This window comes from Vigna angularis, chromosome 5 (genome assembly GCF_016808095.1).
Source record: "Vigna angularis cultivar LongXiaoDou No.4 chromosome 5, ASM1680809v1, whole genome shotgun sequence".
NCBI classification, from domain to species: domain Eukaryota; kingdom Viridiplantae; phylum Streptophyta; class Magnoliopsida; order Fabales; family Fabaceae; genus Vigna; species Vigna angularis.
In genome coordinates, this window is record NC_068974.1 from 1,577,772 (window position 1) to 1,597,124 (window position 19,353).

The following is a 19,353-nucleotide window of genomic DNA, read 5'->3' on the forward strand; positions in this document are numbered from 1 at the left end:
ACAACAAATCCCTCAAACCCCTTTTATCTATATCCTAGGGAAAATCTAGTCTTACTCTCATCTCTTAGGTTTAAAATAAAACTAACTATTCTTCTTGTTGGAACAGAAACATGAGGAGAGCCTTTCTGTCTAAGAAAATGATCGAGTTCATAGATGAAAGAACTAAAAAACCTTAAAGAATGATACCTTGTTTAATGCTTGGGAAAGATCCAATATGATAGTTCTATCTTGGATTATCAAGACCCTTTCTTCACAGATTGCAGAAAGTGTCGTATATGTTGAAGATACCAAAGATGTGTAGGATGAACTAAAAGAAGGGTTCTCTAAAGGAGACTAATTCAAGATTTCAAATTTACTTCAATACATTCACTCAATTAAACAAGGAGAAAGGAACGTAAGTTAGTTTTTTACTGATTTCAAAAATCTTTAAGAAGAATTAGAGTCTTTTAGACCATACCATGTTGTGCTTGTGATGTTCTCTAAAGCTGTGATTTTTCTAAAATCTCTGTCAAATATAGAGAAATAGAACATGTTGTTTATTTCATAAAAGGCCTAAATGATACCCATAACACTGTGAGAATACAAATTCTTTTAATAGAGCCCCTTCCCAACATCAACTAGGTCTTCTACTTCATTATGCAATAAGAAAGACAAGACATCAGCATCACTAATCAGAATGCTGAAAGAAAGATATTGGTCAATACTGCTGACAAATAGAATCATTGGAAACAAGAACAAAGTTGAAAGTCTAAAAGGTGTGGTGTTGGCTCATACGGTCAAGGAAAAGAGAGGAAGAAATTCTAATTATGGGAAACAATGCTCCTATTTCCATAAGATGAATCACATTGTGGATGAATGCTACTCCAAACAAGGTTACCCATCATGGTGCAAGAAGAATGACAACCATAACAATCAAGACAGAGGAGGACAAAGTGACTGAAACTCTGTCAACATTTGTAAAGGTGATTCTACCTTTATAGAAACAAAACTCACCAAACAGGCCAACACTAATGTTGCTTTTAGTTCCTTTACCCTAAAACAAATGCAGAAGTTACTAAAGATGATAAAAAGCACTGATTATTCCTTACATAGTATCAGTCAAATACAGAGAAACACGTCAAGAGAAAAATAAGGTAATCTTTCCTAGATTATAGGCAATGAAGCCACTGATCATGTGATCCATGAAAAAAAAACACTTTGTCACTTTTCATAAAATCAAACCCATATCTGTCAAACTATCCAATAATTTTGTTTCAAAAGATTTTATTATCTTTAATGTCTTATACATTCTTGATTTCTCTTTTAACCTAATATCTGTCCAAAGCCTAATTAGGGACATAAATTGCACTCTAACCTTTTCCTCTAAGATGTGTTAGATACAAGACAACTCTACCTTAAAGATGATTGGACGTGTAATGTCTTCAAGGACCTCTATTTCTTACAATCTTTTCCTATATTTTTTTATCAAGATTTCATTCCTAGATATGTTTTTTTCTTATGAACATGTTGATGTTAACATGTGCATTATAGACTAGGCCATCCTGGAAACAAAACTATAGAACAGATATGTAAAAGTTTTCCTTATGTACAAATACCATCTGATACTATTTATGATATCTGTTATTATGCTAAACAACACATATCGTCATTCCCTAAGAGTAATTTTTTATCTATTAATTGTTTTGAACTGATACATTGTGATATATGAGATCCTGTTTCTATACCTTCTATCCATTGTCATAAATATTTCCTTATTATGGTTGATGATTACAACATACATATTTGGGCCTTCTTAATGCATAATAAAAGTCAAACTAGATATTTAATGCAAAATTTTGTTATAAAAAATTAAAAATCAGTTTGATAAAACTATTAAGACCATTTGACAATGGACCTGAATTTGACTATGTTGCCTTGTATAACTCTATGGTATTGACCATCAAAAGAGCTATGTTGAAACTCCTCAACACAAGTCTGTCGTGGAGCGCAAACATCAGCGTATATTAAATATAACTCGTAGCCTACTTTTCCAATCTAATGTTCCTAATGCTTACTAGTCTTATGTTGTCTCTCATTATATTTATTTGATAAATAGGTCTCCTTCTGATGTTCTTAATAGTAAAACTCCCTATGACCTAATGTATGACATTCATTCTACTTATCTAAACTTGAAAACCTTTGATTGCTTATGCTTTGTCTCCACTCTAGAAAATAACATAAATAAACTTGATTCTAAGGCCAGAAAGGGTGTTTTTCTTGGTTACAAGAATGGTGTGAAAGGTTATATTGAGTTTGACATTAATACTAGGGAAATTTTTATAAGCATAAATGTAATCTGTTATGAAAATGTTTTCCCTTATAAAAACGAACAAAAGTACAAGGAAACCTACAACAATGGAGAAGATAAAAATGTCTTTCCTAACAACTTTCTATTTTATTAGAACTCTGTTGAAATACAAAGCCTTGTTGAGAGTGACAATAATGGCCAAAGATCTACTAAAAGTGTTGACAAACAACAACTACTAAAAGGGGATCACAATCACAAAAGATCCATCAGAGTCAGAAGGTGATTACTTGGACCCACAACTTGAGTTATTGTTACCCTTGTGGTTACAACTAACTCAAGACAAAAATAATTTTTTTTTATGAAGTAAGGCTTTTTAATCACATCAAAAACAAAAATCACAATATGAGGAAATCTTCTTCTAAAAATATCTTTATATATATATATATATTATTGATTCAAACAAAAATAATGTCAAATATATTTAATGCTTATTGTAGATTAGCATTTGATTCAAGAGGAATTCATGTGGGTCTCAATAGAAATAAAGTCATTTAAAGATTACCTGCTCCTAAGACTATGAGGAGCTTCGTCCATAACAAATCCAAATATCCTTATAAAAAGGGTGACCTTCCATATTTAAGGACAAATCATTCTCAAGAGAGAGGATGATGACTTAGGTCTAAGCCATGGATCCATTATTGAGTTGGTTGAGCTTTTAAAGCAGCGGCTTGCTCGAGTTACTTGTCCAAAAGGCCAAACTCTCATTTTTTTAAGCACGTTTTTAATATTTCTTTCATTTTTAACATGTAAAACATGCTAGGACATGTAGCAGTTGATCCATGAAAGATGGATATGATTTTGGGCATAGGCTTCACGTAGGAAATGTTATAAAAGCCATTTCCATCACTATTGTAAGACACTTTTGAAATATATGAATTGTGATTCTCTAGAGAGCACTCCAAAACCAATTCCTCCTTGAGAGTTAAGGCTAGAGAATCCAAGAGATCGTGCTCTAGCCACCTTCCATTTGCGTTGGTCACTCCTTCACTTCCTTCATCTATTTTTCAGTTCTTCTTTCCACCACCGAACCATTCCTTCTTTAAGCATCTAGATACCTCTTTGTAACTTCACTTCAGCTCATTAGATGCATCCCGTTTATCTTCATTCTTCATTTGTTTCCTAGTCAGCTAAACCACCAAACACCGCTTCCCAAAACCCTTATTTCACTTACAGTGGAAACTCTCGTAAATCCAATCTTCCATTGTTTTTTCCAGTGCCTTTCCACCAACGAACACCGCATCTCACACTTAGGATTTAAAGTTTGTTTCTTTTGCGTCGTAAACACTGGAAAACGCCTCTAGAGCGTCTAATCCAACTCAATATATGGTGTTCACCAAGAGCATATTTCACGTTTAGGTTATATACCTCCTTTTCGTTGTGTTTACTCACTAAAAGATGTCTTTGGAAGCATCGTTTTCACTTATACCTCTGTCTTCGCCTGAAGCGTCTTCCATCAGAAGGACTCTTGGATGCTTAAATGACCACATACATCAAGTTAATCAATCATCATCCAAATTCTTATGTACAAAAAATAATTTCAAAACTCCATATCCTATTTTTAATGTTCTGTCTTATAATTCTTTGAGTGAGAAACACCTAAGATACAACCTAGCCATATTTTCCAGAAGTAAACCCCAATCTTATAATGAAGCTAAGACAAATTGAGAGTGAGCATAAGTTATGCAAAAAGAAATAAAAGCTTTACAGAACAAAGATGCCTAGTATTTAACCTAACTACCTCCTAAAAACTAAACTATCATAGAAAGGTACAAGGCACGCTTGGTGGCGAAAGGTTATACATAACAAGAAGGAATACACTTCCGGGATACTTTTTTTCTAGTTGCCAAGCTCGCTACTGCCAAGTTATTACTTGCTCTTGCTGCCTCAAAGAATTAGTTCTTACACCAACTTGATGTGGATAATGCTTTCCTACATGGAGACCTAAATGAAGAAGTGTATATGGAACCACCACCAAGTTTGTATATCCATGCAAAGGGTTAGGTTTGCAAACTAACTAAGTCTCTGTATGGACTGAAATAGGCTACTAGACAATGATTTGACAAACTATCATCCTTCCTTATTTATGTTAATTATACTCAATCTAAATTTGATCATTCTATATTCATTAAGAAAACATCTAAAGATTCCACAACTCTTCTTGTGTATGTAGATGACATTATTTTGGCAGGAAACTCCATCATAGAAATTAACCACATAAAGGCTCTTTTACACTAAGATTTCGGATCAAGAACCTAGGAGAACTCAAATACTTCCTAGGCTTTGAAGTGGCCAGGTCTAAGAAGGAATTCATCTATGTCAAAGGAAATATGCACTGGACATTCTTGAAGAAATAAGAATGATAGAAAGTAAATCATGTTGTACTCCCTTTCTAAGTGACCCAAATTCTCTATATAAAATAGAGAATTACTTGGTTAATCCCAATTCTTACCGCAAATTGATAGGGAATTTGTTCTATCTTACCAACACTAGACCCGACTTATGTTTTTGTATCAATTTGTTAAGTTAGTTTATGTAGTCTCCCACTAACTATCTTTATCTGGCTTTGCAGCATGTCCTTAGGTACATAGAATCCAACTCTTCAGAGGGTTTTTTCTTTACTATTGACTCCACATTCAAATAAAAGTTTTTGGTGACTCAGATTAAGCCACTTGCCCTAACACTAGAAGATCCATTACAGGTTCATCTTCTTAGGATTGTCTCTCATCTCATGGAAATCTAAGAAACACAATATTGTTTCCAAGTTTTCCATTAAAGCATGATATCATGCTTTAGTCGCTATCGTGTGTGAAATACAATGACTTCACTACTCTTTACTGTGACAATAATTCCACTAGATATATAGCTCACAACCAGAGTTTCCATGAAAGGACGAAACACATCGATCAGGACTGCCACGTCGTGTGCGAGAAGATCCAAGTCAATCTCCTACATCTTCTTCCCATTTGTTCAGATGAACAATTGGTTGACATCTTCACCAAGTTCCCCCACTGTATTCGCTTCTCATCCATCATTCCCAAGCTTGGATTAGTAAACATACACCATCCAGCTTGAGGGGAGGATATTGAAACCATTTTTTCTGTTAGGTTAGTTAGGATTACTGCTTAAAATCAATAATATACTATATTTGTTAGCTTTTAGTTAAGGTTGTTTTCTTTTCCCCCTTTCCCTTCTTTCTTTGTTTATGGAAACCCTATTTAAGTTAGGGATTTCCTTTTCTCATAAACCTAAACACTATTAAAGGTTGTAATCAAAGTATTTCGTTTTCCTTACCTGTTCTTCGTTTTCCTTTGTCTTCATGTTTCCTTCAACCTCTACTTCCATGAGAGCTCCTTTTGTTGCAGCTCCAACACCCGCATACCATCTTTGATACGTTTGTTGTGATTTTCTATTTTTTATTTATAAAAGTTAATTAGTTGATAGAAATGTTAAGATAATTGATATGAGTACAAGTACTAGTATACCCGTTATCTAGTGGGTTGTAGATGAGATAAAAGTATTATACCTGTTGGGTATGGATACGAAGATGATGATTAATTTTTTTTCTAGGAATGAGTATGAAATAATGAAATTCATCTCCACCTCACTCTGTTGTCATCCCTAATTGAGGAAGAGGAAGTGGAGAAGGGAAGAATTGACATGTATCAATACACACAACCATGTGTAATAATTAAGAGTAAGGGTACCATGACACACATTGACATTCATTTGACACACATAACAAGAGTAAAATGATCTTAAAAGGATAAACTTTTGTAGTTTTTCGAAAAATAAGAAAGTAAAAAGTAAGAAAGGTTAGTATCAAATATAGGTAAAAAAAATTGTGTTAAAATATCATTTTCAATAATCAATACTTAATATTGTTTGTCAGATCACCAATTGTTTAACATCATTGGCTTGTAAGAATATAAATAAAGTATAAAAATAAAGTTAATTCAAGCTTTTCGAAAAAGAAATCCAATTTTAGGTATAAACTCATATATTAAATACATATTTAATTTTAATTATTATGATATTTTCTAATAGTTTTACTCTCTTTTTTTTCTTTTTAATAAAAATGTTTAAGTGGAGTTTCAAGTACGGTAGGTAACTTAACTTATCTTTTCTTTCTTTCATGATTTCGTTTATTTGATTGTTTTTTTTTACACAAATACTTATTTTCTTGTAATGTTTAACAATTTAGATATTCACCACGTTTATTCAAATGTTAATAGATACTACAACTGTAATAAAATTCGAATTTTGTATAACTATTTTTCTTTTTCTATAATTATTTAACATTTAGGTATTTACAACATTTATATAGTTTTAATTTTTTTAATATTTCACATTAATATATATATATATATATATATATATATATATAATTTTAACATTAAACATTTTTATAATATTATATTTTACTTAGTGTGACTTTTATTTTTTTAACAACATTATTTAATTAATATTTATAATATATTGACATATACAAGGAAGTAAAATTCTTATTTTTATTAAAATATGTAAAACGTCTCTTTTATTATTTTCAATGTATATTTGTTTTACAATTTTTAATATATATTTTTTAACCCGTTTGATCAGTTCTCTAAAAAAACAAATTAAGAAGAATTTTTATTAGGTCAATTTGTTTAAAATTAAAATAAATATTCTTTTATCAGTTCTTTTCAAAATAAAGTTTTCCTAATTCGTTAAAAAAAACAAATCTTGATGCTTAATAAAATAACGAACCTAGCTTCTTTTATACACAATAGAAAATAATAGAATATAACTTTTGTGAACCATAGAACTCGTGAAAGAGACCTTTTTCTTGAGAATCAACTTGTTATTTTGTCGAGTTGTGTGCGTGTAACATAGAGAGGGAAAAGAAGTTTCAATTTTGCACGCAAAATCAATTACAAAAACTACGTGTAAACTTCATAATTCATATTGTCTTTTTTTTCCTTCAACTTCTCCATTTTCAACTCAAATGGGTTACCTTTTCTTTCTACATCAAATTCTACAAGAAAAATATGACATGTCCATTAAGTAACTTTTTTTTATATATATTTTGAATGCAATTTTTTATTGTGGTGATTAAATAATATAAGTATATTTTCTTATACCATGTCATTTAAGCCATACTTTTTCATCTCTCAAACTTTTTAAATAAATTTTATTTTGATTTTAAAGTAGATTATATACATATTTCATCTTTACATTTTACGAAAACAATGTAAAACATTATTTTCACCAAACAATATATTAATGTTATAAATTTTGTTTATCACACAAATAATATAATATAGGAAAGGTTTATTTTCGACAGTTTTAAAAAAAAATATTAACTAAAATTCGCCTATAACTATTTACCGAAATTGTTTTTTAAGTAATTTTTGTAATTACAAAAAATGTATATACCAAAAATTAAAATCGGTGATAATGTGAAAAATAAATCTTGGTCAAATTTAACATTTTTTTGTAGTGTCATAAAAGACACTCCATATATCATTTGTTGGAAAAAATGTTTTTCATGACTTTTATAAAGTGTAGGAGTAATATATATATATATATATATATATATATAATTATTCTAAAATAAAACACAATTTTTGAAAATAGTCTATAGACGAAAATATATTTAATCCAGTAACTTGTTTTAATAAATTTTTTTGTGAGCAACTCTTTGTTTTATTGGATGTGAAAAATCTTGATGAATGCTGACCTATTGTGTGAAGTTGGTGAGATTTTTAAGGTTTTGGTTGCGGTGAATGTTTGTCTCACCTTCATATATTATAAACTAATCTTGGCATAGATTAGGTATTTTTTTTAGTTTAGGTAAATTGTGAGCATGTAGTAAATTCAAATATAAAAATGAGTTTCTTTTTATAAATGGACATCTTTCGTCAATGTTTTAAAGCTTCATCTCTAATTAATATGATTTGATTAAGTGAAGTTTCACTAAGAATGTTCTTAATCAAAATAAAATATTTGTTTATACTTATTTATCATACGAAAAACAAAAAATAATATTTGATATATATATATATATAATTATACTCTTGGTTTCTTAAATTAAATTTAGAGGAGTCAAAAGTTCATAGACCAAAAAAAAAATCCCTAAAAGTCCATCCCTTTGAGCCCATGTTCAGATAATTGGCTACATATTAGCAAGAAACTAAGAGAAGCCCATTTCGTTGGCCCAAAGCATTTAAGTAGACTGATAAGTTACAAAGTTTTTCTTAACAAAGAACCTTTTAAAGAAATTAAAATAATTATAATTAATATATATATATATATATATATATTAATTATATTTTTTAATTATAATATTTTGAAACGAACGATTATCTTAAATATGCAACATTTCATAATATAATGAGGATTTGTTTTCTCTTTTATATTACTCGTTCAATATTATTCTATTTATATTATAACTTACACGTATTAAATGTAATATAAATATTAGATAAAGATAAATTTATTACATTTATACATTAATATAAATATTGAATTTAACTCATTTAGTATAAAATACCCTAATGAAAAATGTGAATATATTTGATAATAGTGAATGTGTTCATATGATAATAAAAAATAATAAAATATTATTTTTATTGTTGTTATTATTATAATTATAAAATTAAATTAAATCATTTTTATAATTTTATTGTAATATTTTTAGTTTTATAAATTAAAAAATAGTTAAATTTAAAAAAAAATGGCTTAATACCCTCTCATGGTCCCTATTTTCGTTAGGTGTGTTCAATTTGGTCCCAGTTTTTTTTTCCTGTTCAATGTTGTCCTAAAGAATGTAATTTTTGTTCAATTTAGTTCTTTTTCCAAACTACATTTAAATCTTTAACAACAGACAGTCCAGGTGTGCACAAGACTAATGAGATGAGATTTAACTTCTGCCACGTCACCATCTTCTTCAACCTTCAGCCCAAAATTAGGGTTCTACATTTGGGGGAAACCTTCCTACACTTGCGCCGCGAGAAGAAGGAAAACGCTGCTCGCGATTTTGCTTCAATGGATGATGATTTTGCGAATTGTGCGGCTCATGGTAGCATGAAGAAGATGAACCTAGTTGTGTAAGAAAACACTCATGGTGGCCGGTGGAGGCAAGCAGCGGGTTTCTTTGATTTGAGATTTTTCTGGATTTCGTTGTGGTTCTCTGCAGGATGGAGAATATGATGGCCTCGAAGCTTTGCGCGACGACAACAAGGATTGTCGCGCTGACGATGAAGCTCTCGATTCGGATGATTTATGGCTGATGTGCGAGAACGAAGATTCGAATGGAGTTCGAGATTAGGTTGGCTTACAACATTATTGACGGTGAAGACTTAGCGGTTTGGGTGGTGCGATTCAACTTTCTCTATTTCTGGGTGCTTGTGTTTGATTTGCAGGTACGAGATGCTGACAGTGGCGGCTTGAGAAAATCCTGTGATGGCGGAGGCGCGGAGGTGATCAGGGTAGGATGGTGGCTTGAGGAGAGTTTCGTGATTTGGGGAGATCGCGACTTTAATGGTGGTGGCCATGGAGGTTGCGCGTGATGACTGCCATGGTTCTCTGCAAGCGTGACTTCACGACGCCATGATGACTTTGGACGAGGTTTGTGGCGGCGGTGGCATTAGGGTTCAGTGACGGCGCTAGGGTAGGGTTTCGGTATCTGTTTTGGCAGAAGGATGAAGAAGATGGTGACGTGGCAGTAGTTAAATGTCATCTCATTAGTCTTGTGCACACCTGTATTGTCTGCCGTTAACGATTTAAACGCGTCTGCAAAAAGGACTAAATTGAACAAAAATTATCTTCTTTAGAATAACATTGAACAAAAAAAAACTAGGACCAAATCGAGCACACCTAACAAAAATAGGGATCATGAGAGGTATTAAGCAAAAACAAAATAGTCAAATAAAAAAAAGTAGGATTAATTTAAATAAACAATCACTTAAAAAGTAAAATTAAAAAAATAATTATTTTAATTTTAAAAAACTCTTATTTAAAAAGTAAAATTGAAAGAGAAAATCTCTTTATGCATAAGTATAGATAAATATTTACTTAGAGTATGTAGCTAGCGGAATGTTCTTTATTTTTAATAAAAACAAGAAATATAATTATTGTATTTCATCACAGACTAAAAATAATCGTATAATATCTTTAATATTCTTTTTTTAAAAATTTATATCCCAATCATCCCAACTTTTTTGAATTTTTCTTCCTCACAACCTTAAAATAAATCAATTTATTTAAAATAATTAAAAAATAACCATAATATACATTACTTAATTCATCTATATTTTTCAGGAAATATGCTTAATACTACTACGCTAATGAATTTTACTATGTAATTGTCATATTTAAAAGTAAGTGACAATTTCTCTCTTTTAAATCAAATTATGTTAAACATCATTATAAATTTTAACATCTCAACTATCTTATAAAAGTCCAAAATTGATAAATTATTTATCATTATATGAAAAATTATTTATTCTTTTAAAAAATACAAAACATGAAAAAAGTATATATAATTCATAATAAAAATTATACGAAACATAAACAGATTATATCTATTATAAAAAAATTAAATAAAAAAAATTACAATTTTTGTCTTGAGTATTTCTAAGTTTTATTCTTTATTTTTTCAAAATAACACACCAATAAAATTGTAAGTCTTTTTAACTTATTAAATAATCATTTATGTTTCTTTTACTAATAAAAAAAATAGTTGTCATCCAACAAGTTTATTATGAAAATTTTGAATTACACTTAAAAGTCAATATATATAAAGGGTATCAATATTTTGACAACTATGTCATCCTATATAACTACTCTACAATCATGCACATGATATTATATATATAGAATTTCAAAATTTGGATACTCTTATAATAATTTAATATTTATGATTAAATTTAGTGTTTGTCTCTATAGTCTTTGAAATGAAATTGGTAGACCTAAGAAAATCAAAGTAGGAAAATGTAAAGAATGTTATGGTTGGTATATATGACTATGAGGGTGACTTCTCCATTAACACTTGCCTCTATCCATGGAGGCTTATCATTGTTATGCATCACATCTCACTCACTATTATAGCTACTTGTAGTGAGTAGTTGACTATGATGTCACATCACCCCAGAAGTATATATCATCACTTATATATATATATATATATATATATATATATATATATATATATATATATATATATATATATATATATATATATATATATATATATATATATATATATATATATACTATTAATATTTATTGAGAATGGAAAATTTCTATAAGAATGTAATTACTGTACTTTCATTATAATTAACTATAATTAAAGAAGGATATCGCTTGTTCGTTAATAAATTTATTTGAAATTAAAAGTCATATAAAGTTTCTTTAAAAAGGATTGAACTTTTTTACTCTTTCGTAGTAAAAAAATTCACATCTAAATGTCGATTTCGTCCCGTTTGATATAAAGTAGGCTACATACTGATAAATATTTCTTTTACAATCATCCAATCGTAAAGTATAATTTATAATCTTTCATAATAATTATTTTAAGGCTTAGTTAATGTTTCTCTGATTTAATACATCATTTGATCCCAACTTTTAGGGGTTTGATTTAAAGTGATCATACCTTTTAAAAAAGTTCAGTAAAGTCCCATATTTCGTTAAAAATGTTCAATTCGATTCTTTTCGCTCACACCGTTAAGAAAAACATAACGACACAAATGCTACAGTGGTCAAACCTAAGTGAGTTGTGCAATTTCATGAATATGTGACTGAAAGAATTAAATGCAGAGAGAGAAACGTAAATGGTTGTTTGAAAAATTAAATACAGAGAGAGAAACGTAAATGACTTTATCACCCAATATACTATTCCACCCTATATCACCCTATATCACCCAACAATGCACCAGTTTTATAAACCCATATAATATTTTTCTTCATCTTACCGGGTCCCCACATGCATTGAAACTCTTCAATTACAAAAAGAAAACATGCACTCTGTAGAAATTTGTGAACAATAAATATATGTTCTCATGGTATCAACTCGTAGTATAATATCTGAGAAATATATACTCTTTGTATTTTTTCTGGATTACTTTTCCGAACACACAAATACACAGACAACAATTTAAACTCTCAAACTTACACAACATACAACTCACAAAGTACAACCCATTTTCTCTCTTTCTCTCATGGTGATGCACAACTCACAAACAAACACATGACTCAAAAATACATGCAACAACTCCACTCTTTCTCTGGTTTCTCACGGTGGTGAACCTTTCTCTCTTTCTCACACTAATAACTCTCACAAAACACCAAGACTTTGCTGCACACACTATCGAAGACCCTCTCCTTTCTTTCTCTCACAAAACCGTGAGATTTCTCTCTTCTTTGCATTCTATTGCCCAATCCCACGGTGCACACACTTACAAGTGTGCCGCACTTCTTCTCTTGCCACAAGGTGCCCATTTATCATAAATAAAAGCACAAACATCCAAATATGGTGACTATTTTAGTTCTCACTTTTGGTGCTCACATAATTACATACAAACAAAACATTTTCTAGTGCATGGGTCCAAACAAATATTTAAAGTTTACCCAACACACTCATACCATCATGTGATGACAGTACATTACTCCACATTTATACTACTTCCATACATTTAATACCCATCAAACATTCCATGCAATTACAAAATAATAATTTATTATACCCACATAAACCTATGTTGGTATCTCTATTGAGAACACAACCCATCACCAATGCACTTTATTGTCATATTTCACTCATACAGCACATTAACACTTCCTACTCTTATTTACATTCTTAACCTAGTCAACCTACGACTACCCTCCAAAGATTCACGATATGCACTTTTTCCTTACTACAAAACCACATGCATTGTAATCCTTCAACCCGTGCATTCATATTCTGGGAATAACATCCCAAACCATTTTTTTTTCTTAGCAACCCACAACCTTCCAATTAGGTATACTATCTATCCACATAGTTTCTCAAGATTAACAAGTTTCAAAAGAAACACATCATGCTCAATCAATACATCAAAAAGTTAACTCCCCTTACCTGGGTTTTCCAGTGAATTCTTTAAAGGCCCATTGGTTCCTAGAAAATCCTGTGACTGCAACAAGGGTCCTTGCACAACTCCTTGGTACTCACAATCTTCTCCCTATTACTCATTACGCTCATGGTGAAGGACAAAAAGTGGTGGTTTCTCTCTTGCGCACTCTCTCGAGTTGTTCTAGAATGTAACTTAGGGTTGCTTCTTATTTCGCATACAAGCCGCCGGAGGCCGCACATTCTTCCTCCCCCGCTGCCGTCGTCGTTGAGGATACTCAACTTGTGGCTCCCCCACGCTCCCGGGTATCGCCGGATTCCCTCCAGTACCCACCGGATTCTCATTTAAGATTCGTGGAGCTTATAATATGATGACAAAACTTCCCAGGAAGTTGTTAGAAACGGGAGTTATCTACTCTGCGATGATTGTTATGTGAAGAGGATTAATCCAAAGGTGGTGATTATTGAGGTGGAGCCCTATAATGCAAATGCAATGGCGTTGTCATTCCATCATGATCAGAGAGTGGTTTTGGACCAGGTTGGAGGATTTGCAGATGGTGTGGCTATTGAGATTTGCACCTAACATATCATTTTAATTTTTTTTTAAAATATTTACACAGTACAACCTCTTCAAATGTGCCACATATTCATAACTCCACATTGCACCATTATGTTTTTAACGACGTGAGTGAAAAGAACCGGATTGAACATTTTTTAACGAAATATGGAGCCTTACTGAACTTTTTTAAAAGGTAGGATCACTTTGAACCAAACCCCTAAAAGTAGGGACCAAATAATGTATTAAACCTATATATATATATATATATATATATATATATATATATATATATATATATATATATATATATATATATATATATATATATATATATATATATAATATCAAATATTGTCTCAACTATTAATATTTATTGAGAATGGAAAATTTCTATAAGAATGTAATTAGTGTACTTTCATTATAATTAACTATAATTAAAGATGGATATCGCTTGTTCGTTAATAAATTTATTTGAAATTAAAAGTCATATAAAGTTTCTTTAAAAAAGATTGAACTTTTACTCTTTCGTAGTAAAAAAATTCACATCTAAATGTTGATTTCTTCCCGTTTGATATAAAGTAGGCTACATACTGATAAATATTTTTGTTTTACAATCATCCAATCATAAAGTATAATTTATAATTTTTCATAATAATTATTTTAAGGCTTAGTTAATGTTTGTCTGAGGTAATGTAATGTAAAGGAGAGGAAAGAAAAGCAGGTTTGAATGAAGTGATTTACAGACAGCATAAACATATTTGAAAGATTGAACTCCTCTGGATCATGGTATGAGCGAAGAGAACAGAGGAGAAACTCATATCAACATATTATTATATTTTATTAATGATAAGGATAAAATGATAATGTTCTATTTTTAATAATTAAAATATATTTTTTTAAATTATTAAACTCATTATATCATTCACAAGAAACTTTCCTCTAAAATCTCTTTTGTTTTCCTTAATAATTCAAACAACCTCATCTTCATCCTTTCTTTCTTGCATCTTCAAGTTCAGACACACCCTTCATTTAATCAATCCCACTATCACATTTCTTTCCTCTTATATTCACTTATATCCACTCCATCAATCCTTTAGAAATAAATAAAAACCTTTGTTTTTCAACAAATTTTTAATTAAAATAACAAAAATAATTCATATTTTATAACAATCACGATATTATCTTAATTTATGAAGACAAGTAAACAAGATAAAAATTATAGCTACAACAACTAATTAAAAAGAAAAAAAATTAAATGTCAGGAACTCAATTAAAAATATATAAATTTTTTGAACACTTAATAGATAACAAAAATTTAATAAAGACTGAATTGAAAATATTTAAACGGATTAAGTACAAATAAAAGATCTTATTTTAAATACAAATAAAATATTTTTTGTTGTTGTATTGATTAACTATAGAAGTTCTTAAACTCATAGTGTATATATATAACAATTAAAATCTTAATTAATGTTTATGGAGAAAATTTGCAACAAAAAATTATTTGTTATTTTTTTAACAAATACTTTCTTCTCTTATATATTTAAGATAAGAAACAAAAAGATGTAGACAAATATATCATTAATTACTTTTATTCACATAAGTACACATTTACCATCATATCTACATAAGAAAACACCTAGTATATATATATGTATAATATATATATATATATATATATATATATATATATATATATATATATATATATGGGCTCAAACAACAAAACTTGAACTATGTGAAACACACATGCATCTTCTAATAGATCTATTATATATATAATTATGATACTAACTTACTAGGGTTCCAACCGTATTTCTTTTTCTATATGACATACTATATGTTACATGATTAAGATAACAACACATTATTTATGGTACTTTATGCCAATACACCAACTTCCAAGATTCTCATAATATTGATTGGAGTTAAGTTAATTGGGTATGAGCTTGAAAGGAGGCTTTGAAAGAGATGGTGATGGATCATATCTTCCATAGTCTTTTGTGTTAGCCCTAAGAAGCCTCTCATGGATGCTTCTTACTTCTTCTTTATTCAGTGCCTTCCTTGGTGTTCCCTAACAAAGTGACAAACCATAGGCTGAGTGTAAAGTTCATGCACATGGAGGCTTATCAAGAAATGAAAATTTTAAAAATATACATTCTTAATCTCAATTTGATCATCACAATGTCAAAAGTATGAATAGTTAGTTTTAATTATTTTTTTAGTATATTATAGTATTAAAAAGACATTCAAGATGATTATTCTAATTTGAATTTCTGCTCAATTTTTGGTTTCTACTTTTTAGGTGTTTTTCATATTTAAAAATATATTAATTTTGTTTTAATATATTAACATCAATGTATTTTTAAGGTTCAACAACATAGAATAAAACAAATTATTCACTCTAATTATCTATAAAAAAAAACCAAGTGATATAATAAAAACCACAAATTATTCACTCTAATTCTCTATATAAAAGGCAAGTGATATAATAAAAAAAAACAAAATTAGTATAGAAATAACCAAACATATAAATTTTATATACACATTATGATTAAATGATAATATATATAGAATAAGGAAAGGGTTAACACTTTTTCTATCAAATATTTTATGATTGATTACAATTATTGAAAGTTACTTACAAAAGAGTGAAAATCATTGCATGTGTAGTGAAACCATCAAAATCGATCATTTGTATTAAATTCAACTAGTAATAGAGATTGTGTTTAAGAAATGTTACTAATAATTTTCTGTAAAAAAATATTATATTAGTAGTGTCTAATTATATATGCATGTTTAATTACTCTCATTTTCTATGTTCTCTATCATCTAATACACTCCACACACACAACACACATAAGAACAATAACAAAGGATTGAATAAATAAGAAGAAAAAGAAGATATATAGAAATTAACAAAGAACATGTTTCAAATAGGAAGGTATGGGTAGTTCATGAATTCTGCACCATTTTGTTAGGTACAACCACAAGGTTTCACAGTGAGAGAAATAGACAGTGTTGTTTGATACGTAAATAACTAACATGATGTTCAAGAAGATACCAATATTTATTCAGAATTTATCATATGGTTTTGAAGAAGGGTGAAGCATATCAGAAAGGTAAAACACTTTGTTCTTGAAAACTGATTCATACATGTGAATAACCTATTGCAGAAATGCTTAATAAAACTATAGACTGTGGTAGGAACAGAAACTGTATAAGAAAAGATATATAAACAGATTAAGATCAAAACATTGTTAGGCATGCATACCTCTTGAATTGCATTCACATCTTTCGTGAAGTTCCTGATATCCTTGGATCGTCTAGCTGCAGATGCATTAAGCACAGACCAAGGTAAAACTTCTGTTAATGTCATCAGACAATTTTAAGACCTTATAGTTTTGCACATATTACATGAATGTGTATGTGTGAATATACAGTATGTAGAATAACATATAATAATGAAAAGTTAAATTTCAATGAATAAAGTTCAGTTAATCACATGCCATGCACTTAGCTGCAAATGAAGTAAATATATATAATCAAAACCCCATACTCTGATACAAACACATTATATATTAGATTAACTTTCCAGCTATCAAAATTAACCTGAACTCAACAATATCACTGTTATTTATGGCTTTAAACTTCTCATATGTTTATATACACATGTTATTATAAGTGTTTTTTCCTTGGCAAAAGAAAAAATATCAAAATAACTTCTATGTATCCCACAAACTCTTATATATATATGTGTGTGTTCATACATGCACTACTCAAAATCATTTATTCTAGGCATGCAATATCTCTCCAACATAATGAGTGAAGGATATATATATAAGTGTGAATGAAGAACTTATGCATAGATTCTGTCTTATACCTGATTTATTTTATACTAAAAACTGTAACCAAGACCTAAAAAGACCCACCTGCAAAAGATGGTGATAGAAATGATGCAGAGATTAGAAGAAAGAGGAGGATGAAGTTCTTGAGAAGCATGAGAGTACCCATTTGTGCAAGTTTGAATTTTTCTAGGTTTGAAGTTAAATGGTGTTTCCTATGTATATTGCAAGGAACAATAAATTCCCCACAGAGGAAGCCTTTTGAAGGAAAAACTGAAGTTGACAGTTTAATTTTGAAAGTAAGTGTTGGCACTCTTTAGTATATAAAAATAATGAAACAAAAAAGGTGTGTGTAGACCACTTTGCTTTTGTTGGGGCACTAAGTCTAAGAAGTTAGTGGAGTCACATATATTAATTAGGATAATAGTTCAAATTAGACCTTAGTGGAAATTATTATATACCCCTATAAAACAATTCAATTTTCTTACCCTACAAAAACCTTTATTTTTGCCCCTCCTTTTTTAACTTAAAATATATTTTCAAAGCAACATGGAAACTTCAATTTTTGTATGATTGAAAAGGTTTTTTTTTTTTTTTACTTATCCGAAAACTTTACAGCAAATTTCCATTTTTCTATAGCAAACCAAAGTTTTCTTCAAGACTATGTTTTTGGTACCCTTTCTTTCTTATAAAGGTTAATAGTGTATGTGTAGTATTGAATAATACAACTTTCTCCACTATCTATCATCATTCTGAATAGGAGACTTTTAAATAACTAACTTAAAAATTGATTGAATAATAATTTCTTATTGCATAACTCAGTACAATCGTTTACACTACTAGCTAGTTATGCATAAAAAACAACTCCTTTTAAAATTATAAATAATATAAAAAGATATTGAAAATCCAAAATTTAAAGATTAAGAATTCTATGTGATCTTATTATGAGTATCAACTTGTCGAGTGACAAGATTCTGATTTGATTGTTTTTTTTTTGTCTAGAAAAAGTTTTTTTTTTTGCGATTGAGAGAAAAGAGAAAAATTCATCTGTAAACGAGGCTCAAGTCACTAAAAGAGTTATAATCTTTTATAAATAGATATTCATATGTTTATAAAAGAGTAAATATTTCTTGAAAAATTTATAAAATCAACATAAACCATTAATCTATAATTTTATTGGAATAATATTTACTAGATCCACATAATAACATTATAATAAATAATACTAAAATAATAAATAATGTATTAAATTCCCAATATTTAATTATAATATGTAAATATAATCCAAATAAATGTATTTTTGAAAAAAAATTAAAAAATATACCTATTGGGTTGGACAGGAATATTATGTTTTATAAAGCCAACAAAACTTTTTTGTCTTATGTAATGAATGGTTGAGAATTTACGAGGTAATTTCTTTTTTTTTATTTTTATTTTTGTTCAAGCCTTATTTTTCTTTGTATAATCTTTACGGACGTATATAAGTTGAATTATTCCAAATACTTATATATGAACA

General features: G+C 29.3%; 1 protein-coding gene across 1 annotated transcript; it reads right to left on the minus strand.

The window, feature by feature from the left end:
• Window positions 1-15,727: 15,727 nt before the first annotated feature.
• Window positions 15,728-18,127, minus strand: LOC108340109 (protein CASPARIAN STRIP INTEGRITY FACTOR 1). The gene is made up of 3 exons (XM_017577335.2): window positions 17,925-18,127; window positions 17,267-17,322; window positions 15,728-16,066 (listed from the first exon to the last, which is right to left on the minus strand). Exons 1-3 carry the CDS (start codon window positions 18,004-18,006, stop codon window positions 15,926-15,928), a joined length of 279 nt encoding a protein of 92 aa, XP_017432824.1. The 5' UTR covers window positions 18,007-18,127; the 3' UTR covers window positions 15,728-15,925.
• Between the last annotated feature and the right edge of the window lie 1,226 nt (window positions 18,128-19,353).

Bases quoted from the DNA above. Each gene is read 5' to 3' on its own strand.
- LOC108340109 (XM_017577335.2), bottom strand. From the start codon at position 18,006: ATGGGTACTCTCATGCTTCTCAAGAACTTCATCCTCCTCTTTCTTCTA. The intron at 17,323-17,924 runs GTGGGTCTTTTT...ATGCATCTGCAG, and splicing joins TCTATCACCATCTTTTGCAG to CTAGACGATCCAAGGATATC. The intron at 16,067-17,266 runs GTATGCATGCCT...TCACTTTGTTAG, and splicing joins ATGTGAATGCAATTCAAGAG to GGAACACCAAGGAAGGCACT.